The following is a 25,697-nucleotide window of genomic DNA, read 5'->3' as shown; positions in this document are numbered from 1 at the left end:
ACTAGATTCAATACAAAAAAGCTATTAATCATTACCTTGAATTTTACAGTCTACAAAAGCAACAACAGAGTTTGTAGTGTGGCAACAGAACATATGAGCTAAAGTTGTATGTTTCACTTTCACTGTGTTTCACAGTTTCACTTGTGTTCCCAATAGGCTTCACTGTAATGGTATTCTTGGAATGATTGGCCAAGGCTACTTTGCCCTGGTGTGGGGGTTGTGAGGTAAGTTCAGATTGATTCCCCAAGCTAAACAGACCATTGATGCTCACTGTATGATGCCAGGCCTGAGACACCACTACCACCTGTGGAACCCTAGCTCAGAGATCGAATCCTCATCTTTAGCAGGGAAGAGGTGAGTGAAGAAACTGAAGCAAGCAAAAAAGGAAAAGACAGGAAAAGTCGCTTTACCAAATTCCACGATTTTGATGTTCTCCTGTTCTGGTTTCTTCACAATGATAGATTTCTTCTTAGAAAGCCTTACTTGCTGAAGCAAAGCCCTTTGTACATCACGGGAAGTGTAAGCTGTTCCTGTGAAGAATACGGAAAATAAAAATCCATAAGTAGGCATAATGCAACTAAATAAAAAACGGAGTGAGCACAAATGTTTTGTTTTGCTGTTTTCATGTGATTGAGCCTATGAGTTGTTCCATCAAATGCTTACGTGGATCAAAATGGACATCAACAATGGCGCGCACGGATTTGCTTGCTCCCAGACCACGGACTCGGACACTCTTATAATCTTTCTTGACATTTGAGTTCCGCAAAAGTTCTTCCAGCTGGATGAAGTTGAGTTGTGGGACACATGGATAAATAATCGGATGTTAGAAACAATCCAAATTTGGCTGAAAAGAATGCAATTACTCAATTCTCAACGAGTGCTCTGTGAAGTCAATGACCAGTACTCAGTAAAACAGTGACCCTCACATCAACTCACTGAAGAGTGCAATCAATATGGGATGAAAGGGAAAATCAGACAACTAATTAACTTGCAAATATCTCAGACTGTTCTCAAAGGTAAAATAAAGAAAAATATTTGCAATTACCCTCAGTAGAGGATGCCATATGGGAATGAGGACAGAGAAATGGATGAAACTCCATTTCTGTCACAACGTTTGTTATCTTCTAAACTGAAAAGTACATACTGTTACGTGAAACAGAAGCTCAACACTGAGGATGCTGGAAATCTGAAACAGAAACAGAACATGCTGGAGAAATCCAGTATGTCTAATCATAAATTTTATGAAGTTATCTGTTAGGATTAATGTAAATTATCAATCAAAAATGTTGAAATATTCTAATAAACCAAATTTAAAAAGTTGGGCTTTTTGCTGCATTTATATCATTATTGTGCTAAGTATTTTGATTAAATAGCTGCCTCTGCTCCTTTAATGGATTCACTGAGGGTTTTGAGTTTGACCTGACTCTTCTTTGAAAGAGTTTTGAAATAGCATCATATAGGACTTGAAATGTAACTGTTTCTCTTGCTGAAAGACCTACTGAGTTTCTCCAGCACTCTGTGTTTTTAAAGCTGCACATGTTTCTTCTCTACAAATTGGCAATTTTACAATTTACTCTACTCTGCACTAATGGCAGCAGCAGTAATGAACTGAATGGGGATGAATAGTACGCAGCGAGGTTGAAGCATTTCCAACATTTTGTGTTGAAAGACGAGATTAGCCTCAGTATTCTGCAGCGTAAACTCCATTGATCAATTCTCAATTAATAAGAGAATAGACACCTGACGGTGGGCCAATATATTCCATTGCATGGCTAACAGATCAGCCTGGGAAGTTGAGATAAATTATGAGTTTTTGGTCTTGTTTCTGAAACTAGTTCACTTCAAAACTCTGCAAGCTTGTCTTTCCTGGGAATGGGCAGTTTTTTAAAAAGTTATTAAGCCTTACACTTCCTTGGTCTACTTATTTGGTGAAAATTAAGAGGATAAGAACATCATTCATCAGCTGCCAACTGGCACTCACAGCACTTTCAATACTTCGAGCTGTTTCACCAAACAGTTCCGACTTGGGATCGTCCATCTCTGGTGTGTAAAAAAGTTCTTGACCCTCGACCTCTTCCAAAACGAGAACTCCTTGGAATATCTTAGTAGCTATTGAAAGCAAAATCATAGTGGGAAAGCTGAAATTAATCAATGCTCCAGCCAGCATCATTAAACAAGACTGCATTACTGGCTGACAGAAAAGTGAATGGTGGGTTGGTAGTGCCAGTCTTAGGGTTAGTAAGATGGTTATATTCTTTGAATTAGTAGTTCAGAGGAAGCTTGGAATAGGTGCACATGTAAATTTGGTTCATAACACAATGCCATAAATACCAGATGTTACCACAAGATTTGCTCCTCAGCTCCGAACTATTGAGGTTGGCGAAAGGTTAAGTAGACAAAGAGAAAGAGTTGTTAGAGAAGAGGCAGGTTTAAACTGGCAGGATATTAGTAAAGAAATTAAATTTCTAGAGCAGTCACTTTTTCCATAGAAATTAAAACATATTTTGTATCAGTGACATTCAGATTCTGCACTTCCATGTAGGAATGAATACATCACTGATTGATTCAATCCCTTCTATTATACGAATGTCAGCATTTATTTAAGTTCCTTGATTGGAGATTTTATGGAGAGAAAGAATTTCCAACACATTTTACTGCAATGAATACAAAATCTATAATTTTCAGAATAACAAAATCTATTTACCAGCACAATGCTCTCACTGATTTCATGACAAAATCTATTTTCAGAGAATTTTAATGCATTTTGGCCTGCCTGGGTAGGCCAAGAGCATGTATATAATTGGAGAGGAAAATAAATTGTCAGTTCTCAATCAGAAATTTTCAAATATTCTACCAAACTGAATTAAAAATTGTGGATTTGTTTACTGCTTTCATGTCATTATTGTGATAAGTGTTTTCATTAAATTGCTGGCTCTGCTGCTTTAATGCTAAATGGGTTCACAGACAGTTAAGATAGTGCAGAAAAAAAATTCAGTTTCATTAACCAATGCAATAAAAAGAGAGCAAGTTATACCCAGTGGATCCATCAGGTATTTTTGTTTCCATATTGCCACAGCTACTTTTGATTTTTGGAATTTGTGTCTGAGAGCCATTTTTAAGGCAATAAGCATTTGAAATGTTATAAAGTTCAAGGCTAAGGGCCATGTGTTGAAAAGTAGGACTAGTGTAGATTTAAAATAGTTTTGTCAGTGTAAACTTGATGGGCCAAAGGCCCTCTTCCATACTATATGATTCTATGAAGATTAAAACTTCATTATAGACATGAACTCAGTCTGCATTTGATCAATGGGCACAGGTATTGGCAAGGTACTATCACATTTCAACAAACCCCCTAGAACAATGCAGCTCACTTAAAAAACAGCATTCTCTGAAAGCTGTAAGCATGAGCTGCACCTGTAGATGTGTACATGTGTACAGGCAAATATGTACATTCTTCAAGGTACTTACGAGGGCAATTGGTTCCCTCACCATCCACAGACGGTGTTTTTCCATCAGGGCAGCAGCCGAACTCTGTGTTATCACATGAAGATCTTTCAATTGGGATAGGTGTGGGATCAGCTACAGTCTCATTAGAACCTACAAACAACACAATATGACAACAAAGACAACCAAAATATAACTTAAGTCAGTTGAATACTGAAATCCAAAAATTAGATGCTGTTGAAAGCATCTTGTTAAATCCATTAGTTAAGCTAATAAGCTCAATAAAGAACATTGGATCAGGTTGTCCCATGAACATACACTAACATTGCATCCTGAAGCCAATTATTATAACATTGATATATATTGCATATATGTGCTGTCCACAGGTTAAAAGTTAAAGTCACCATCATGTTAGTGGACCATACACTGTTCTCTCATTGGAGAGAGATGACTGACAGTGGTTTAACCAGTGGGTCACCACATCTCAGCTGAGGAATTAGGTTGAAAAGGAAGGTCTTTCTGTTAACCTCAGCCATCATGGGAATTGAACCCACCCTCTTGGTGTTGCTCAGCATTGCAAACCAGGCAACAGGATTGACTGATCCCCTTCCTTTGCCCACATATTAATGCTACAACAACTGGGATATCAGAGCAATTACGGAAACATGGCTCAGGGATGGGCAGGACTGGCAGCTGAATGTTCCAGGATACAAATGCTACCAGAAAGGATAGAAAGGGAGGCAGATGAGGAGGGGTAGTGGCATTTTTGATAAGGGATAGCATTACAGCTGTGCTAAGGGAGGATATTCCTGGAAATACTTCCAGGGAAGTGATTTGGATGGAACTGAGAAATAAGAAAGGGATGATCACCTTATTGGGATTGTATTATAGACCCCCCAATAGTCAGAGGGAAATTGAGAAACAAACTAATAAGGAGATCTCAGCTATCTGTAAGAATAATAGGGTGGTTATGGTAGGGGATTTTAACTTTCCAAACATCAACTGGGACTGCCATAGTGTTAATGGTTTAGATGGAGAGGAATTTGTTAAGTGTGTACAAGACAATTTTCTGATTCAGTATGTGGATGTAGCTACCAGAGAAGTGCAAAACTTGACCTACTCTTGGGAAATAAGGCAGGGCAGGCGACTGAGGTGTGAGTGGGGGAGCACTTTGGGGCCAGTGACCATAATTCTCTTAGATTTAAAATAGTGATGGAAAAGGATAGACCAGATCTAAAAGTTGAAGTTCTAAATTGGAGAGAGACCAATTTTGACGGTATTAGGCAAGAACTTTCAAAAGCTGATTGGAGGCAGATGTTCACAGGTAAAGGGATGGCTGGAAAATGGGAAGCCTTCAGAAATGAGATAACAAGAATCCAGAGAAAGTATATTCCTGTCAGGGTGAAAGGGAAGGCTGGTAACTATAGGGAATGCTGGATGACTAAAGAAATTGAGGGTTTGGTTAAGAAAAAGAAGGAAGCATATGTCAGGTACAGACAGGATAGATCAAGTGAATCCTAAGAAGAGTAGAAAGAAAGTAGGAGTATACTTAAGAGGGAAATCAGGAGGGCAAAACTGGGACATGAGATAGCTTTGGCAAATAGAATTAAGGAGAATCCAAAGGGGTTTTACAAATATATTAAGGACAAAAGGGTAACTAGGGAGAGAACAGGGCCCCTCAAATATCAGCAAGACGGCCTTTGTGTGGAGCCACAGAAAATGGGGGAGATACTAAATGAATATTTTGCATCAGTATTTACTGTGGAAAAGGATATGGAAGATATAGACTATAGATGGTGATACCTTGCAAAATGTCCAGATTACAGAGGAGGAAGTGCTGGATGTCTTGAAACGGTTAAAGGTGGATAAATCCCCAGGACCTGATCAGGTGTACCCGAGACCTCTGTGGGAAGCTAGAGAAGTGATTGCTGGGCCTCTTGCTGAGATATTTGTATCATCGATAGTCACAGGTGAGGTGCTGAAAGACTGGAGGTTGGCAAACGTGGTGCCACTGTTTAAGAAGGGTGGTAAGGACAAGCCAGGGAACTATAGACCTGTGAGCCTGACCTTGGTGGTGGGCAAGTTGTTGGAGGGAAGCCTGAGGGACAGGGTGTACATGTATTTGGAAAGGCAAGGACTGATTTGGGAAGTCAACATGGCTTTGTGCGTGGGAAATCATGTCTCACAAACTTGAGTGAGTTTTTTGATGAAGTAACAAAGAAGATTGATGAGGGCAGAGCAGTAGATGTGATGTATATGGACTTCAGTAAGGCGTTTGACAAGGTTCCCCATGGAAGACTGATTAGCAACATTAGATCTCATGGAATACAGGGAGAACTAGCCATTTGGATACAGAACAGGCTCAATGGTAGAAGACAGAGGGTGTTGGTGGAGTGTTGTTTTTCAGACTGGAGGCCTGTGACCAGTGGAGTGCCACAAGGATCGGTGCTGGGCCCTCTACTTTTTGTCATTTACATAAATGATTTGGATGTGAGCATAAGAGGTACAGTTAGTAAGTTTGCAGATGACACCAAAATTGGAGGTGTAGAGGACAGCAAAGAGGGTTACCTCAGATTACAAAAGGATTTTGACCAGATGGGCCAATGGTCCGAGAAGTGGCAGATGGAGTTTAATTCAGATAAATGCGAGGTGCTGCATTTTGGGAAAGCAAATCTTAGCAGGACTTATACACTTAATGGTAAGGTCCTAGGGAATGTTGCTGAACAAAGAGACCTTGGAGTGCAGGTTCATAGCTCCTTTAAAGTGGAGTCGCAATTAGACAGGATAGTGAAGGAAGAGTTTGGTATGCTTTCCTTTGTTGGTCAGAGTATTGAGTACAGGAGATGGGAGGTCATGTTGCGGCTGTACAGGACATTGGTTAGGCCACTGTTGTAATATTGCGTGCAATTCTGGTCTCCTTCCTATCAGAAAGATGTTGTGAAACTTGAAAGGGTTCAGAAAAGATTTATAAGGATGTTGCCAGGGTTGGAGGATTTGAGCTACAGGGAGAAGCTGAACAGGCTGGGGCTGTTTTCCCTGGAGCGTCGGAGGCTGAAGGGTGATTTTATAGAGGTTTACAAAATTATGAGGGGCATGGATAGGATAAATAGACAAAGTCTTTTCCCTGGGGTTGGGGAGTCCAGAACTAGAGGGCATAGGTTTAGGGTGAGAGAGGAAAAATATAAAAGAGACCTAAGGGGCAACTTTTTCACGCAGAGGGCGGTACATGTATGGAATGAGCTGCCAGAGGATGTGGTGGAGGCTGGTACAATTGCAACATTTAAGAGGCATTTGGATGGTATATGAATAGGAAGGGTTTGGAGGGATATGGGCCGGGTGCTGGTAGGTGGGACTAGATTGGGTTGGGATATCTGGTCGGCATGGACGGGTTGGACCGAAGGGTCTGTTTCCATGTTGTACATCTCTATGACTCTACGATTCTATATGATAAACCAAATCTTGTTTACTTGTCTAAGCCCTGATTATAGGAATTAATTCTTCCACATGACATGGATAGTAAAATCTAAATTAGATTATGAATATTTGACACAAATTATGTAAAATTACTTGGTCCACTACTTTAAAAAAGGGATTCATAGGTTAAAAAGTTATGTGGGTTAATGCCATAAAACAATGGAAAAAGTGATCTTGAATAGATCAGCATATAGGCTCATTTGGTTCCTTCTGTGCTGTTGAATTCTCTGATTGAACATTTGGTTAGTGCGATTTTATAATTTTAGACCATAATCTTGGGTACTTTATAAGAATTAAGTTTAACAGACACAGGAGTGTTTTTTTATCTAGCAAATAACACTTCACAGAAAATGGGTTACCTTGACAACAATAATGTTCCACAAGCTCATGAGGTCACTGGTAACCACACACATCAATTTGATCGGATTGTCATCACAGTCACTTATTTAATATTCAGAACACTGTTAAATTATGTTTGTATAAATCCCATTGATGCAAATAAAGAATTTGATATAACTTTGTCTGCATTCAAGACTCACAGGATAAACCCAAAGTAAGGCATGCATTATTTAGTTGCATTAGTTTGCTTTGAAAAATATCATTTCCGATAAATGATACTCATTAAGGGCTTTTAATACATATTCAACTTAAAAGTTACTTGAAAAAAAAGTACTCAAGTAAATATTTGCATTGCTTTTGAGTTTCAGTTTACACTAATCAAGGGCAAGCACAGTTGGGGTGGGGGTCTCAAACCTCTGACTATATGGTTGCTGGAAGGACTGATTACTTTCAGTAGGAAATATTTCTTCCAAGCAATTGCCTCTTGAAAGACTTCAATTTAGTAAGTGGCTGATGACCCTACTTTGTTAATTCTAGGGGCATTAAGAGCACTCTCGGCAACAATGCTATAGATTGTAGAAGCTTTGTTTGAGGTCTCACTATTGGATGATTCATGAGACTAATATTCAGGTTACGCCGGGTAAAATATGGCCTCAGGTCAGACAAGAGTATAATTTGGACACAAGTATAATTTCTAAACTGCCACTTCGAGAATCATTTTCTACCACCTATTTTGTTGGATCAGGAAAATATCAGGCAGATACTGAGTAGTTCTTTTACACATCCCCTGGACTCGTCTTGGTTGACTAAGGAGGTCAGAATGGAATGTTTACCCCCAAATTGACCTCAATTTTATTCACTCTATTCTTTCACCTCCCCTAGGAGACCCCTTGACATTGGTGGGTAGCAATAAAGAATGAATCACAAGTTGCCATCAGTTGGACTGGATTCATCAGAGTCTTTACTCATCGAGTACTGTTTGTACCTCAGCCTTTGTAAATGTTGATTTATAATTGTACTTTACAATTACAATTAGTAGTTGTAAGACTTTACATGTAAAGCGGCAGTGTTACAATTGATGAAAATCGTTTAAGTTCAAATATTTGCAAATCTTGGACTGGAATTATGATTACCAATTAGATCCATCATATTGAATTTAGATTCCTCTGGTGAGTTACTTATTGGCTTAGATCCAGCCAAACTGAAAAGGTGGTGAAGCATTCAGACTTTAAACAGGGCTACGTGATGAAGGATCATTAAAAAAAATTAAGGCACTATTGAACTTTCCTTTCGGCATCTTGTGTCACCAAATTCAACCTTTCTTTTGGAAGGGAGGTGAAAGACTGAAGAGATTGGCTTCAAAGATTATGTTGATGTATTTGTTTCAGTAAGTGCAGGGCATTTCATTCTACTTCCGCACTCCATGCCGCAGTCCATAAGAACCAAACGCTCTCATGCATCATTGACCATTTTACCAATCATAGTCAATTCACATTACCCGAAGGCTCTATTCCACTAGCTTCTAGATCACCACTTGCTTCAAGATCTGTATCCCCACTGAAATCCCCACTGCCTGACTGATCAGGGGGTTCAGATGGAATGATGGATGTTGTAGGCCGGACAGTGGTAAGGTGGGCAGTGACAACTGGACGTCTGGTTATCGTGGCTGACTTGGATCTGACATGTGATCTTGTGGTATGTGCAGGCCATGCTGTGGATCTAGGAATGAGCTTTGCTTCAAACACTGCAGAGTCCTTTTCAACCCGCACGGTCAATATGGTGTCCTCCCTTGTTGAAGATGTGCTTGTTGATGGGGTCATTTTCGACCATTTGGTTGTCTGAGGAGAGTGTGTGGTAGGAGGAATGGTTGGTCTCGATGGAGCTCCTGTATGGAGAGGTGAGATGATTTCTGTAGAGTTACAGAAGTAAATGAAGGTATGTTTAGGAAAGCATAGCACCAAAACAAATATAGGCAATGGCAGGCTTTAAGAACTGGACCCTCAATTTCGAAACCCCTTTATTCTGATAAAAAGAACACATTTTAATCTATGCACACAAACAGCTCCGTTTTATAATTTTAGCAGGCATGTTAGTAAATCTAAACACAAGTCTTTTTGCATTCAGTCTTTAACTCTTTAAAACTGAATATTCAACACGGCTTTCACGAGAGACAAGATAGTTAAGGTTAACTATAGCAGAACAGATGGTCTAAAGTCATTAGCCCCTGAAAAGGCCCCAGAACAGTGAACCGATGCACTTGCAGGTCCATAAAGCAACCATTATTTCACTTGCTGTTGTTCTCAACAGATGATCGCTTTTACACGCTGGTGACTATCACAGCATGCAGGTTGTGGGCACGATGGGGCATTGCAGGAGTCTAAGTGCCACAACGGACATCCAACCTGGCAAATATAGCATGTTGCAGATGAAACAAAAATCTAGGCATTTAAATACAACACAAATCGTTTTTTCAGGGGAAAACTAAAGAGTTAAGGGAGCTATATATTATGTTTAGTACTTAACAGCTGTTTCACTTCCTGTAAGCCAGAGCAGTAACTGTTCTTTTCTGCATCGCTGGTCTTTATGGTCATGTAACCCAAGACTGTCATTCCCCAACCATGTCATCACATGAACAACAGTCGGTGTGTTCCAAGAGATGGTTGCTGACAAAGCCCAGAGCAGTAGGAAAAATGTCAGTTTGGAAGTCACACAATGAGCACATTCACACCAGGTTACAGAATGAGAATCTTACACTCCTGACAACTGCAACAAAGCACATGAACTTCCATTGTCTTGGTCCAACATGTTTTCCAAATCTGGACACAATTTAGTCTCAGAATTTGCTTCCACTCTTAATTCCATTGTTAACAGCTGCACACATGAGTTATTTCCAGTGCAGTTCTCAGAGGGAGAAAGAGGAAATGACAACATCTTCGTTTACAAACACTAAAGGGAAAACAGCTAGTGCATTTACTTTAGCACTGTCTCATGCACTATTTACTGAGTACTTCAATAATTGTGGCTCTCAGAACAACTGATGCAAAAAACTGCAGATCTGACCAGGGTCGGCAAGAGAGTAATTGTGTATTAACCAGTGAAAGTTTTAAAACATACTGCAAGAGCAACTGAATAGGATGCAATAACTCAGTGATAGATGGACTCACTTATACTAATGAATGATGAGTAAAGATTGTGAATTGTGTGCAGCCAGAACTTGACAGTTCTCCCCTACTCTCAACCAACTTAGTTAATAGATGCACTGCCTTTTACAGGACTGAGCCCGACTAAACCACCAAGACCCCAGGTTCAAGCCTTTGGTCTCAGTTGAGTTGTGGAATTCCAACAGCATGGAAGAAGGCCATTTGGCCCTTCAAGTCCATACCGACCCTCCGAAGAGTATCTCCTCCAGACCCACCCACCTACCCTATCCCTGAAACCCTGCATTTCCCATGGCTAATCCACCTAGCCTGCACATATCTAGACACTATGGGTAATTTAACATGGCTGATCTACCTAATCTACACATACCTGAACACCGTAGGTAATTTAGCATGGCCAGTCCACCTAACCTGCACATCTTTGGACTATTGAGCACCCGGAGGAAACCCAAGCAGGTTCAGGGAGAATGTGCAAACTCCACACAGACAGTCACCCAAGGCCAGAATTGAACCTGGGACCCTGGTGCTGTGAGGCAACAGTGCTAACCACTGAGCCACCGTGCCGTCCCTGAGTCACCATATCAGCCAGAGTTTCTGGTTTTGGCTAGGCAGAAGTTGGGACACTCCCAAATTGCCTCAAGATTTTAATGCACAAGGACAGGGCTCAGTTGCGATGCCACTTCCATCTGAATAGCACATCTAATGGATTGCTACTTTGAGCAAAGTAATGGAAGAACCTACTGATATCAATAAAACACAGATGGTGGGGGATTAAATAATAAAAATAAACTTAAAACAAAAATACTGGAAGCTATTTACATCATGACCCAAACTCCACTGTAAGATAATCCAACTGTTTTTTTTAAATAAAAGACATGGGGGTGGGTGTGATCTGTAAGTGGGAGTGATGATCAAGTGCTAAACAATTTGTTAACATGCATCATATCACTGAGAAATCCTATTCTTAAGGGTAAATTCACCTTTGCTATTTTTCTAATTGGGTGCCAAGTTCAAAGGAATTGTTTGTTGGTGACAGAATTGTAACACAGTAGCATTGATCCCTTAAGGAACACTCCCTTCAGGAATAGCTCTCTACTATTGAATTTACTTATGAATTTTATGACCCAGTTTGACCACTGCATCAAATCCAAGACCATCAATGCATCTGCTGTTCGCTGACTTGATAAGTCATATCAGACTTGAAACATTAGCTGTTTCTCGGTCCACAGATGCTACCAGACATGTTGACTTTCTCTAGCACTTTCTGTTTTTAGTTAATTGACTTGACTCCCTGAACTCATTGTAAGTTCAGACTGCAAACAGCATATTTGTATGGAAGGCTTTCTTCTATCTCACAACTCACATGAATTCTCATTGCACATCTGAAACTGCAGGACAAAGCTGGCTATCCCGACATATAACATCAGAATTAACTGATGTTAGTGACTAAAGAAAAAAGAATCTAAATATAAGTCCGTTCTTTGGAAACATATTTGTGCGATGATTTCAGCATTGCTGATCAGATTCCTGACTGCTGCTATGTATTTGGGCAGGTGCATTATGTGGTGTTAACAACTTAAGATTTATTTAACATGGTAATTGTTTGTTTAGTTCAATACTGCAAACCATTCCATTCCAAATTAATTTGCATCTGAGTTCCACCTGGTTAACAGAAACTCCCACTGTACCAGGTTACCGTGAAGCAATACTTCGGGAACTCACTCATTCCATCATCTTTTTCCAACTTCAAACACATACTTCAGTATCTGAAAGCACCTGGTACTCTTGTCGTTTGGGTTCCAGGGATTGTAGATCAGTGGGATAAGCTTTTTGCTTCTCCTGCATGAGTGTCAATTTGACAGAGAGGCACCTCAGGTCATTGTAGCCTGACTCATATCCATCCCAGCAAAGCAGTCTTTACAGGTAGCCATGGAGCCCAAGATGTTGAGGGCTGGTGGAACAGAAGTCAGCTTACCAGTTAGTCTTTGAAATATTGATGCTGCTGGACAGCGACAGGAACTGCATTCATCACAGCAAATAGCCAAGGGAAGAGGGTCAGTACACAAATACTGATCTCTTAGAAACTGAACTGAGTGAGCGCTAATTTAAGAACTAGCTAAAATGTGCAATCCAAATCAGTGACCATTATCAACACTTTCCGAAAGGTTTGCAGTGTGTATTCAGTCTCTATGCAAACAAGGTGACATCGCCTGATCAAGATATCAGTGAGCTTCTCGAAGAGGGGACAAACTACCCTTTTAACCCGAGGAGCTGAATTTGAATCCACCTGGGGAGTAAATCCAGTTCAGGGCCTTTCAGGCATCTTTGGAATTTCCCACAGAATTTCCTCCCAATGCCTCTACTGTTACTTTCCAACATAAAATACAAGTGTGCTTCATCAACGTCCTTACCTCGGCAAGGCCCTTGGTGTGTAATTGTGATCACTGTGCCTTGGCGGCATCCAATTGATTTGAGCTGGCACTCGTTTGCATAGGTTATGCCATCAGAGCCACAGACCTGATATTGTACAAGGAAGCGAATTAGCAAAGGTTAGACCAACATCGCTATTAGAATCACATGCTCAACAACATAGAAACACCGGTAAAGGAATAGGTCATCCATTCCCTCCATTACATTCCAGCATTCAATTTTATCTCAAAAGCTTGTCACATTTCCTCTCTGTTTGATGTTGTTATTTCTGTTTCTCTCTCCACAGATTCTCCAGCAGTTTCGGTTTTTATCTCAGATCTCCAACATCTGTGGCATTTTGCTTTTATTCACTAAGACCCTGGCAGGTAAATGCCTGAGTGCCGTCCTGCCACTGGGGACACTGGACCAGCAGAAATCTATGTACCTCAGTCCTGAAATGTTCCAAATAACTCAATGCCCCACAGGCTTTTCAGGAGATGTGGGAGAGAATCAAGCTCCTGATTTTTTTTGAAATTTGTTCATGGGATTTGGATGTCACTAGCTAGGCCAGAATTTATTGCTCATCTCTGATTGCCCAGAGGGCTGATGAGAGTAAACCACATTGTTGTGGGTCTGGAGTCACATATAGGACAGACCAGGTAAGGACATCAGATTTCCTTCCATGAAGGACTATGTGACTCAGAAGGACTTTTATGACAATTAACAGTAGTGCCATGATCAGTTTTAATCCCAGAACTTTTAAATTTTGCTATCTGCCTTAGTGGGATTCGAACACATCCCCAAACCCCCAGTATATTAACATTGTAGCTTTGGATTACTAGCTCAGTTACATTACCACCACCTCCCTATTTATGATCTCGTTCTTACAAAAATGATGCTCCCAGAATTCAAACTGAAAGCAATAAAACTTCAATTTTACAATTATGACCATTTTGTTTCTGGATATCACCACCAGAGATTGTTCCTTTACGTCCATCCAAACACATCCCTTCATCATTTTAAATATCTTGATTAGATCATGTCTGATCTTGCTTAATTCATGCCTGGTTCAATGCATTCTGATGGTTTAATTCTTTAAATCCAGGTTTATTCTAATGAATCTTTGCTGTACTCATTCCAAAGTCAACCTATGCTTACTGGTGGTCATAATGCATGTGATTCTGTAGATTGGGTTTCATTGAGGATCTGTGTAACTAAAGCATTATTTGCTTCAAATGCATGTAAATAGAGTCTGGTTAAACTAACAGATGCCTTTGATTTGTTTGGTCAGAGTCAAACTTGAATATACTACTGTATAGAACTGTAGTGCATTTGTGACTATGTATACATATATGCATATAAAGATATTTTTAATGAAAAGTATATTTTTGAAAGAAAAGTTATTCGAATTCCAATACCCTTGATATAAAAGACAATATTTTCTCCCCTTCTGAATTACTTTATTGTGTGCAGCAGCTCATAGTTGTACATAGACACCAACCTTCTTTGCCTCCTCACAATGCCCAGCCTCTCACTAAGTAAGAAAATGTCTAATTTCAACAGACAATTTCATACTTTCCTACTCCCCCCGCCAAAACCTTTAGCTATTCAATTAATCTAGTCACTTTGGAAGTTCTCACTCCCATTACCCAGGCCAGGATTTTCCCTCCAAAACATAAAGATTCCCAACTCCAAGTGGGAAGGGAATGCCCCAGGTGTTCTAATTTCTGTTCAGATTAGAAGGCCAGTATGCTGTCATTTTATTTACATGTGCATAGTACTTGACATTGACCCAGCTAGTTCAGACGAAGCAAAACCCCTGACACTCCTGCTTAGATCTGTCAGCCAGGGTTTCCTGATTGGACCAGGTTAACAGCCCCAGTCAGGGAGCTCATATTCTATGAGATCTCCCTTGGCTGTCCTCGTTCCAATCACTATAGTAGTACAAAATCTAGTCAACTCATGTCGCTCCCCAGCTACCCTTTGCCCTTGTACCATCAACGTGAACTCCTGTATACAATGGGCACACCTCTGGACCTGTGCTGATATGAAATAAAGTTTTAATTGTCTATTACGTATCGACTTGCCTTTCATCTTTAATGAAAACCCATTTGCTACATTTGAATTCTACCAACCATTTCATCTTTTCTAACAAAAACATTCTGATTATAGTCCCACAAAAACTACTTGAAGCTACCAATCAACTGTGAACTAACAGGCAACTCACTGTGAAACTAATAGGTTTTAAAATCAGTTGTGAAGCATAAATCCTACAACGATAGCCCTCAGGTGAAGTAAACAGAGTGAAATAGCCAGCACTGTTTTTTTTTAAACTGCAGACTCTTAATGCCTTGACAGCGTGAAAGTTCCAAGGGGGTTTACAGATGAACCTCGATTATCCGAAGGGCACGGGCAGGGAGTATTTCATTTGGTTAATCGAATGCCAGATAACATAGTTAGCCACGCATCTGGACCTTGCAATCTTATTCGGATAGTCCGAAATCCGGTTAATCGAATGCCGGATAATCGAGGTTCCTCTGTAAATGGTTGGTCAGTTTGTCATTTCCAATCGGCTTATTGCAAATCATGTCTGCTTTTCACACACAATCATGTCTACTCTTAACAATCCGAAGGGCATTTGAATGCACCCAAAGGGCATCTTATCTCTCCTGAATGTTAACTTCTCCAAAAAGGGTCCCTTACCTCTCGATAGAACTTTGAATGTTTACACCTTCTTAAAAAAGCAGAAAGCATACAAATTGTTCCTCAGACATCCCAACAACAAAAAAAAAGTGGACCTGCTTAAAGGTAACTAAAGCTTCGAGATCTGTAGTTGTCTCCATGAACCACAGATCTAAAACCTGCAAATTCTCCCTCCAACTTTGTTTTTTGGTGAGTGGACCTCTGAGGTCCATGTGTGGCATCAACCTCTGAAACTGGAGGTCAATGTGTTGGTGTGCAGATCGAGATTTAAAGAACCTGTTTCAAGTTCATTTGTAGCTCTGTCCCTTTTGCTCCCCTACGGAGTTTAATTTCAACAAGGATTTCTTTGTGACCTGTTTTTAAGATTATCTTGGACCACTAACCTTTTGTGTATTTGCTGAAGGAAATGATGCTGACGGTACTGAAGGGAAAGTGTAATACCCAACCAATGGGGGTCATTGAAGATGCCAGTGTGCACTACAGAACTGATGTGCAGGATGTGAAATGGACTAGTTTTACAAAGTCATGGATTTCTTTGTCAGGCACAGAAGGAAGCCATTCAGCGCATCATGCTTGCAGCAAAACAAGCATCATTACCTCGTGCCAATCCCCCTTCTCCACATAACCTATTTACCTGGAAAAATACAAAAACTGCTGGCCTGAATTCCCAAAATGCACTCTAACCTTTGAAACACCCACAGCAGGAACAGGAGTATACAAAATTGGTCTTATGTAAGGACATAATGTTCTCCAATTTTGTTATGAAAGTGAAACAAGAATTGCACCAACAAAGCCTTACCTTCAAGTTTTTACTTTCCGGACAAACAGGAGGAGGGCATTCACAATAAGCACGCCCATTACTCTCCACGCATGCTGCTCCATATTGGCACTGAAGGTCAGCACATGATTTGGATACAGATGGGTCTGTGAGAAAGTGAGAAAAAATATTCAACTCTCTCTCGTCATTCACTTTCTGAATAATTTTGATGAATTTCCCACCAAGGCACCAAAGTTAGAAGGAATGATAATTCTTTTATTTAGTGTCAAGAGGCACAAGAACAAACAAATGACCAACAAACAGCAATGCGGGCCCACTGAAGCTGGGATTAGACAGCAGATAGAGGGGACAAGTGCCGCTCCATTACACTCATTTCTCAAAGTCCCTCACATCATCAACGTCTTGCTACTGAATTGCCCAACATTTGCAACAGCAAGGAAGTTTCTTCTGGCTGGGGAGCGATTGACTGATTGATTGATTTATTGTTGTCATATATACCAAGTTACAGTAAAAAGTATTGTTTTGTACACCATAAGGCAGATCGTACCACACAAAGTGCATCCGAATGGGTCTAGATTTGGGGGGAGGGGGGGCACAGGGTCACAGAATAATGGATAGGCCATGTAGGATTGAGATAAGGAGGAATTTCTTCACTTAAGAGGATGGCAAATCCCAAAGGTGATGTCGCTTCAGTTATTGAGTCTGTTCAAGATTGAGATTGTTAGATTTTTTACTTTTTAAAAACATCAAGCAAGAGAGGGATAAAGCAGGAAAATATTGTTAAGGGAGAAGATCAGCCATGATTTCATTGAATGGCAGAGCCAGCTGGAAGGGTTGAATGGCCTACTCCTATTGCTTATGTTATCCAACTTGGATTATGCAGAAACTCAGAGCAGGGGTAGGCAGTTCAGCCCCTCGAGCCTACTTTGCCATTCAATAAGATCATGGTTAATCTGTTTGTGTTTCAAATTCCAATCTACTCTCGATCATCTTTGATTCTCTTGCCTAACAAATATCTCCTTACCTGCACCTTAGAAATATTTAATGACCCTGTTTCCATTGAGCTCTCTGCCTCAGATGGCAAAGGTTGCAGAGAAAAAGAAAACAATCTCATCTCTGTCCTAAAAGGGAGACCCTCAGCATTGAAACAGTTCCCCCGAGCTAAGGGCTGACCCCACAAGAAGAAACATCCCTTCTATGTCTAACTTGTGAAGGCCATTCAGGGTCTTAGAAACTTCAAACAAGTCACCCCTCACTCTTCTAACCTCCAATGGAAACAAACACGGTCTGTCCAACCTTTCCTCAAAAGATAATCCACTCATTCCAGGTATTAGATTAAATTCCCCAACAGTGTGGAAACAGGCCCTTCGGCCCAACAAGTCTACACTGACCCTGCAAAGAGAAACCCACCCAGACCCATTTCCCTCTGACTAATGCACCTAACACTATGGGCAATTTAGCATGACCAATTCACCTGGCCTGCACAGGTTTGGACTGTGGGAGGAAACTGGAGCACCCAGAGGAAACCCACACAGACACGGGGAGAATGTGCAAACTCCACACAGCCAGTCACCCAGGGGATAGAATCAAACCTGGGTCTCTGGCATTGTGAGGCAGCAGTGCTAACCACTGAGTCACCATGCCACTCAGTCTATTAATCCTCCTCGGAAGTACCTCCAAAACATTTACATCATTCTTTAAATAAAGAGCGCAAAGCTACATGCAGTATTCAAGTTGTGGTCTCGCCAACATCCTGCATAACAGAACCATTGCATCCTTATGTTCAATTCCTCTTATTATAAACAGTAGTATTCCATGAAACTTCTGAGTTACTTGTTCTACGTGGAGTTTAACTTTTAGCACCTGACACACTAAAACACTTAGATCGCTCTACACCTCAGAATTAGGCAGTTGTTCTCCATTTAGGTAACCCTTTGAATTTTTATTCTTCCTGCCAAACTGAATAATATCACACTTTTCCACATCATAATCCATCTGCCTGATTAATGCCCACTCCTCTTTTTATGAAGAGAGATTTCTGGAGGTTCCTACCATCAAAATAGAAAATGCTAAAACTTTGTGGAAAGTCCAACATCATTTATACACAACCTGGTTATGCCAGTTTATAGCTTCCTTCTGTCCTCTTTGCTGTACACTTTCCTACTTATCTCTGTGACATCTGCATATTTAGCAACCGAGTCTTTGCTCCCACAGGGAAGACATTGATGAAAATGATAAAAAGCTAAGGCCCCAGCACAGGCTCCTACAGGACCACACTCATTACATTCTGCCAATCAGAAAATAAAACTATTTATGCATAACGTCTGCTTCCTTCCAGCCTGTCAATCTTCTATCCGTTCTAATCTGTTAACCCCTACATCACTGAGCTCCAACTATTTGCAATAATTTTGTCAATGCCTTCTGGAAATCCAAATCGGTCAACAGGCTCCCCTTTGTCCACAGTACACATTCATCCTTCAAAGAATTCCAATAAAGTGTTTAAACATAATATCCCTTTCACAAAACCAAGCTGACACTTCTTAATTACCTTGTGTTTTTCCTCTAAGTAACCTAAAATCTCCTTTATAATCAATTCTACCACACTCCTCTTGACAGACTAGCAAACTGACCTCTAGTTTCCTGTTTTCTGCCTCTCCTCCGTTTGTGAACTGAGATTTCTAGAGATTGATAACATTGATAAAAGAACATTATGGTGGATCAGTGGTTAGCACTGTTGCCTCACAATGCTAGGGACCCAGGTTTGATTCCATTCTCAGGAGACTGACTGTGTGGAGTTTGCATGTTCTCCCCGTGTCTGTGTGGGTTTCCTCCGGGTGCTCTTGTTTCCTCCCACAATCCAAAGATACGCAGGTTACGTGAATTGGCCGTGCTAAATTGCCCATAATGCTCAGGGATGTGTAGGTTAGGTCCATTAGTCAGGGGAATGTACAGTAATAGGGGTAGGGAATGGGTTTCTTTCCACACTGAAGGGATTCTGTGATTATTAATGAAAGAATGAGATAATATCCTTGGTCCGTAGAACACAGGTTGAATGTTTTGAGAGTGGATCTACATCATAGAATCCTTACATTGTGGAAGCTGCCCATTTGGCCCATTAAGTCCACACTAACCCTCCAAAGAGTGTCCCAGCCAGCCCATCCTCCTGACCTACCTCTAGAACCCTGCATTTTCCATGGCTAATCCACCTAGCCTGCACATCCTTGGACACCATGGGGCAATTTAGCATGGCCAATCCATCTAACCTGCACATCTCTGGATGATGTGAGAAGAAACTGGAACATCCAGAGGAAACCCACACAGACATAGGGAGAATGAGTAAACTCCACACAGACAGTCGCTTGAGGCTGGGTCCCACTGAATGAATTAATGCTGCGATTCTTAATATTCAGAGGCTTCAGGACTCTTTATCTTCTACGAAATGAAAATTGTTTTTACCAACATAAGTCGGGTTCAACAAAACAAATGCCCCATGCTCTAAACTCTCTAAAGGTTAACACCGGCAGGGCACCTGGTTTCTAATCCAGTCATCTCCATTTTAAGGATTTTACAAGAAATGCTTTCTGTAAATTTTTCTTACGATACCTGTTAATGCTCTCACCTTCGTCACAGCCGTTTTGGCCTAAGTTACTTCCATCTGGACACTGGTTGCACTTCATTCCAGTAATGCCGGCTTTACAAGAGCACAGGCCAGTCATTTGTTCACAGTCATCCCGGACAGCCCCGACAGCATCACAGCTACAAGCTGAGGGAAACCAACAATGTATTAGTTCAGGAAGATGCTGTCAGATTACTTCTGTTGTATCAGTGGCATGTGAAATGAAACCAATAAGAGCTTTCAACTTCTGTGTTCTTGCAACATATTTAATTAAGAATAAGTCAATAACATGATACAGTGCAGAAAATCTGTTCTTGTCAAGATAAAGGTGTCAGTGCCAGGGAATAAAACATATTACCATTTGACACTTACAAAAAAACCATTTACAGGCCAGTTACAGCATGGTTAGACCGAGAGTAGAGTAGAGGTCTCTTTATTCTGTCCCAATAACAAAAACTCACCTCTTATTCAACATGTTGTGACACTAATAGTCCCACTCTAGTGAAATTATGCCTTTAAGGACCACACCAAAATTGATATTACCTCCTTTCAGTTTGGGCTCTTGCTTTTTTGTGTTGTTAGAAAAGGCAATATAGTTATCTTCTCTTCTGATTGTAGCTGGGATTAATTTCAGCAATAGACACACACACACAAACACACATACAAACACGTGCGTGCACACACAGACATACATACGTGTGGGCGCATACACAGACATACAAACACGTGCGTGCACACACACAGATGCACACACGTGCGTGCACACACACAGATGCACACACGTGCGTGTACACATACACATATGTACAATCACGTGCATGTATACACACACACACACGTACAACCACGTACACACACACACACACGTTTGGGGATGATGAGAATGATTGTCGTGACCTGCCACCCTTCCTGAGACAATCAGAATCTCAAAACCCAGATTCAAACAGATTTAGATACAGAGTCCAGATGAGGAAAAAACTCACATGCTCAAGATAAGATGGAGAGCATTCGTGACTTATTAAAGTGGATACAAGCCTGATCAATGAGTGCTGACTGGCCAACCTTTCCTCACTTGCTATCCATAATCTCACTCTTGCTGCCCAGGTCACGAGGAACATTTCACTTGCCTGTGCCAACACACTGGCAGCACAAAATGCAATGAGATACACCTAGCACAGGCCAGGGGACTTTCCTGAGAAGTGCCTGCCATACATTACCATATGACACTCATATCCCTCATTCATCCATTTGAATGGGAAAGGAAAAGGGTAAAGAAAACTTAATAATATTCATTATCTTTACATTCGAATAACTACCACAGCATGGAAACAGAGACTTCTGTGACATTCACTTACGAGTACATCCACTTTTCTCATCGATGACGATACCACGGAAATTCCAGAAGCCAGGTTCACAACGGTCACACTTGAGACCACCCACTCCGGGCTTACAGGAACACTGACCGGAGCTGGGGTTACACGTCCCACTATAAGACCCGTATTTATTACACCGACAGGTGCCTGAAAAACATCACACCAATTACAATGTTTTAAAGGCATCTAGATGGGTATATAAGAGGGAGTTAGAGGGATAGGACACAAAAAATAACAAACAGATATTAAAAACCTACTGAATATTACGAAGAAAAACTGACACACATTCACACATTTATGTAAATTCATTGGACAGGATTGATGAGGTGGGGGCAAGCACACGGGAAGGTGGCAACATAAGCTGAGGCTGCCTTGCCATCCACTCCTCCCAACCATCCAAGGCCACATTCCCCAAGGTAAGATGTAAGCAGTGGGCAGCTCCTTGTTCAACAGTCAATGGCCTATTAAGGCCTCATGCCAGAGGCTGACTGGAATTTTCCAATTGCCCTCCAGATACTCTCAGAAGTACAGGCCAGCGAGTGGCACATTGTCAAGAGGGTGGAACAGGACTCCAGTTGGGCATTGAGATCTCTCCTCCCTCCTGACCTGTCTGAGCACACCAGTGGTCTCGCCCACTGCACTGCCACGCCATGACTGTTCCATCAGATTGCTTTTCTTACCTTAGATGTTAAAGAGTAAGAGAGAGGGTACATCAGCTTAACTGTCCCCTCACTCTCTCTTACTTGGAGAATTGAGTATCTGCTCTTCCCCCGGTGGTGGGCCCTGTAACTGTAAGGGCCTGCCCGTCAGCCATCCTGGTGCCAACCTGGGCTGGTACTCAGGTGTCACAATTCCCAAGTACACAAGCTCGTCATTACTTCACTATTAGTGTTACCAGCATCTCTGAAATAAAATTATGCACCAACATTGCAGTCCCTCTAGAAATGGCAATCTACTTGGTGAGGGACGTCTTCAGCACAGAAGCTCATCTTTTGTAATACTCAAATAAATAAAGCTACAGAAAGTGCCATAAAATCTTACCACGTTTGGCAGGTGAGTGGAGACAGAAATAGAGTTAATGTTCTGAGTCCAATACAATTCCTCTACGGAACTCAAGCAGACTCATATTGGACTCAAAACATTAACTACGTTCATCTCTCCAGAGATGCTGCCAGTCCTGTTTTATTTAGTAGAAACAAAACCAGAAATTGCTGGAAAACCTCAGCAGGTCTGGCAGCATCTCTGAAAGGGAAGCACCTGAACAATGAGCCTGAAATGCTAGCACTGCTTTCTCTCCATGGATGCTGCCAGACCAGCTGTTTCTGTTTCTGTTTATAATAATTACAACATTTGCAATTGTTTGTTTTTTTCTATAGTTTTAAAGCATTCATTCATCGGGGGGGGGGCATTGCTGCCTGGATCAACATTTGTTGTCCATTCCTAATTGGCCAGGTGATGGTGATGGTGAGCTGCCTTCTTGAACCATCGGAATTTCTCAAACACTTTCTGCCCTTATTTCAGATTTCCAGTACCTGCAATACTTTGTTTTTGTTTCAGTGGTACAGTCGGTACAGGAGATGGAGGTCTATGTGGCCCTATCTTAATGAACACCGTGTCCTGGTTGTGGTCAAGCTGTATCCTTGGGGTAGTCTAATTCAGGTGATATGCCTGACAGTCCATCCATAGTTGGACTATCCGTTATTCTCCCTGAGAAGCACCACCAGCAAATATTCAACACTTCAGGAACCAAAGCAACTATAACAGAGATGATGGGAGTCATCCTGACAACAGCATAAATGTGGTAAAACAGTAGCTAAAATCTCATGGTAGATTTTTGTCTGTTTTCGCCATTGACTCTCATCTGGTTAAGCTCTCAATTATTGGATAACCAGTCAGGTACAAGTCACCGCACTCTGGGACAGCAAAATCTCCAACATCCTGACTTACTTGGACAACCTGCAAGACCAACTCCTTGGGCAGCAGTTACGTTATCAAGACAACAGCCATAGATGGAATTGCTGCAGTGTTGTTGTGGGGCAGATGGCGGTATTGCAGCTGTGGAAAGAGTGAGGGAAAGTGTGTTAAACAGATCATATATTGAACACACACATATGTACCAGCCAGAAAATCAAATACTCATTTGGGTTTTATAGGGTGAATACCAAAGGTTTTGTTTTGTCACCCAGATCCTGTTGCCTCTCTTTGTGGTACAGCTGTTTAGAAAGACCATAATATATTGCAGCAAATGTAGGCCAATGAGCCCAGCTCCATTATTCAATGAGGTCATGGCTGATCTGATAATTCTCTGCGTGGAGACAGTAAGGACTGCAGATGTTGGAAGCCAGAGTCATTAGAGGTGGAAGTGGAAAAGCACAGCAGGTCAGACAACGGCCTGAAACGTTGACTTTTCTGCTCCTTGGATGCTGTCTGACCTACTGTTGCCTTTCCAGCTACACATCTACTAACTCTGATACGCCTCCACTCTGCTTTCCTGCCTTTTCCCCATAACCCCTGATTCCCTTCCTGACCAAGGATCTTTCTCTCTCCTTCAGTTTTTACTGTACTGAATGACCCAGCCTCAACAGCCCTTTGCGGTAAAGAATACCACAGATTCACAACCCTCGGTGAGAATAAATTTCTCCTCATCTCTGGTTTGTATGTGTGACCAGAGATTGTTCCCTCTAGTCCTACACTCTCCCACAAGGGGAAACAACCTCTCCACATCTACCCTGTCATGCTCCCTACAAATCTAATTTGTTTCAATAAGGTCACCTCTCATTCTTCTGAATCCTAATGAGTACATGCTCAATCTACTCAATCTTCCTCCCTCCCTCTCCATACTTGGTATCAGCCAAGTGAACCTTCTCTGGACTTCCCCTAATATCAGTAAATCTTCCTTTCAGTAAGGGGCAGAAAACTGTTCACGGTATTCCAGCTATGATCTCACAAACACCTTGTACAGCTTTGGCCAAACTTTCTTATTTATATGCTCCATTCCCCTTGAATAGAACCATAGCGACGTACAGCACAGAAACAGACCCTTCGGTCCAACTCATCCAATGCTGAACAGATATCCCAAATTAATCAAGTCCCACATGCCAGCACCTGGCCCATATACCTCTAAACCCTTCCTATTCACATATCCATCCAGATACCTTTTAAATGTTGCAATCGTACCAGCCTCCACCATTTCCGCTGGCAGCTCATTCCATACACGCAACACCCTCTGCATGAAAAGGTTGCCCCTGAGGTCCCTTTTAAATCTTTCCCCTCTCACCCTAAACCTATTCCCTCTAGTTCTGGAACCCACCACCCCAACCCCAGGGAAAAGACCTTAACTATTTGTTGTTAGGGTACAGAAAGATGCAGCAGATTGGAACAGATGCGTCGAATTTGAAAGCCAAGATTTCTATGGTACATTTTCAAACTGGTTTCTGTTGTATGGGGAGATGCTTCCAGAGATTTGCTGACAGTGTGAACTGCTGAGGTCATAATCGAGGTGTGGGGAGCATGGAGTGCATGGTTTTATCTTAGAATCACAGAATTATTACGGCACAGCAAAGAGGCCCTTCAGACCATTGTGTCTGTGCCAGCGCTTGAAATAAGCAACCGAATTAGTGCCATTCCCCCCAGTTTCTTCCTATGTAATCCCGCATAATCTTCCTTTAAGGTAATAAACCAAGTCCCTCTTGAGTGCCTTGATTGAACCTGCTGCTTCCACAGCACGTTCCAGATCTCAGGATTGCATTAACGGGACCTTCCGGAATTCAGGTAGCAATGGCAGAAGGGATTCAGAGGTCGAGAGGTCACCAGGAAAGCGTGACCTTGAAAGGGTCAGCAACGACTTTGTATTGGGAAGGGTTGAAGGTGGGACCTGTAATTTGTCATAAGGCCTTTATGCCAGTTGCTCATTTGCAGACTGCCAGCTTAGCTCTCAGACTAATGGAAGCTTTCAGCATAGAATTAAGCTGCTAATTATAAGACTACTCCTGCTGGATAACTCAGTGTATACAATATGGAAGCACCCATCCAAAATAACTAATGATTGAATTTTGGCTTTTGCACTGAAAAGGACAATCATGCCTTAGTTGCAAGTGGGAACAGCAAGATATTCCAGTGGTTTAGAAAAAGCCTTGCTCCCTTTCTAATTAATCTATCTGGCCATACTCAAAGCCTGCTGTCTTCAAGTTTTGGTTTAGTCATGCGCTTTTAATGCAATTATATCTCACTTCACAGCACTTCAAACAACTTAAGTAGGGAAACAGCTGATCCCAGTCATTTCTAGCCCACACTGCATCTGGTCCTACACTCAAATCAGATTCTAAATCAGCTTCTACAGGCTGCTTCAAAGCAAATTTAAGAAACACTGATAGACAAAAAAGAAATGCCGTGGTTCCACAGTT

At 41.4% G+C, this 25,697-nt stretch overlaps 1 protein-coding gene across 6 annotated transcripts in view; it reads right to left on the bottom strand.

Moving 5' to 3' along the window:
• agrn (agrin) overlaps positions 1–25,697 on the bottom strand; it is a 531,414-nt gene that overhangs the window by 75,852 nt on the left and 429,865 nt on the right. For 4 of the 6 annotated variants that reach the window (XM_087980308.1, XM_087980310.1, XM_087980312.1 and 1 more), the window contains 10 exons: positions 23,242–23,349; positions 21,277–21,441; positions 19,925–20,068; positions 16,327–16,451; positions 12,827–12,932; positions 8,756–9,166; positions 3,469–3,597; positions 1,982–2,109; positions 664–778; positions 411–530 (listed from right to left, as the gene is read on the bottom strand). In XM_087980308.1, coding sequence (XP_087836434.1) covers positions 411–530; positions 664–778; positions 1,982–2,109; positions 3,469–3,597; positions 8,756–9,166; positions 12,827–12,932; positions 16,327–16,451; positions 19,925–20,068; positions 21,277–21,441; positions 23,242–23,349 — 1,551 coding nt within the window. The remainder of the gene's footprint in view (positions 1–410; positions 531–663; positions 779–1,981; positions 2,110–3,468; positions 3,598–8,755; positions 9,167–12,826; positions 12,933–16,326; positions 16,452–19,924; positions 20,069–21,276; positions 21,442–23,241; positions 23,350–25,697) is intronic. The other 2 variants (XM_087980309.1, XM_087980311.1) reach the window with 1 other exon arrangement.

This window comes from Chiloscyllium plagiosum, unplaced genomic scaffold, assembly GCF_037043375.1.
Source record: "Chiloscyllium plagiosum isolate Xiang-an unplaced genomic scaffold, Cpla_swu_hap1 HiC_scaffold_37, whole genome shotgun sequence".
Taxonomy (NCBI): domain Eukaryota; kingdom Metazoa; phylum Chordata; class Chondrichthyes; order Orectolobiformes; family Hemiscylliidae; genus Chiloscyllium; species Chiloscyllium plagiosum.
Note: the sequence above shows the minus strand (reverse complement) of the source record. Positions and strands in the feature narration are given on the sequence as shown.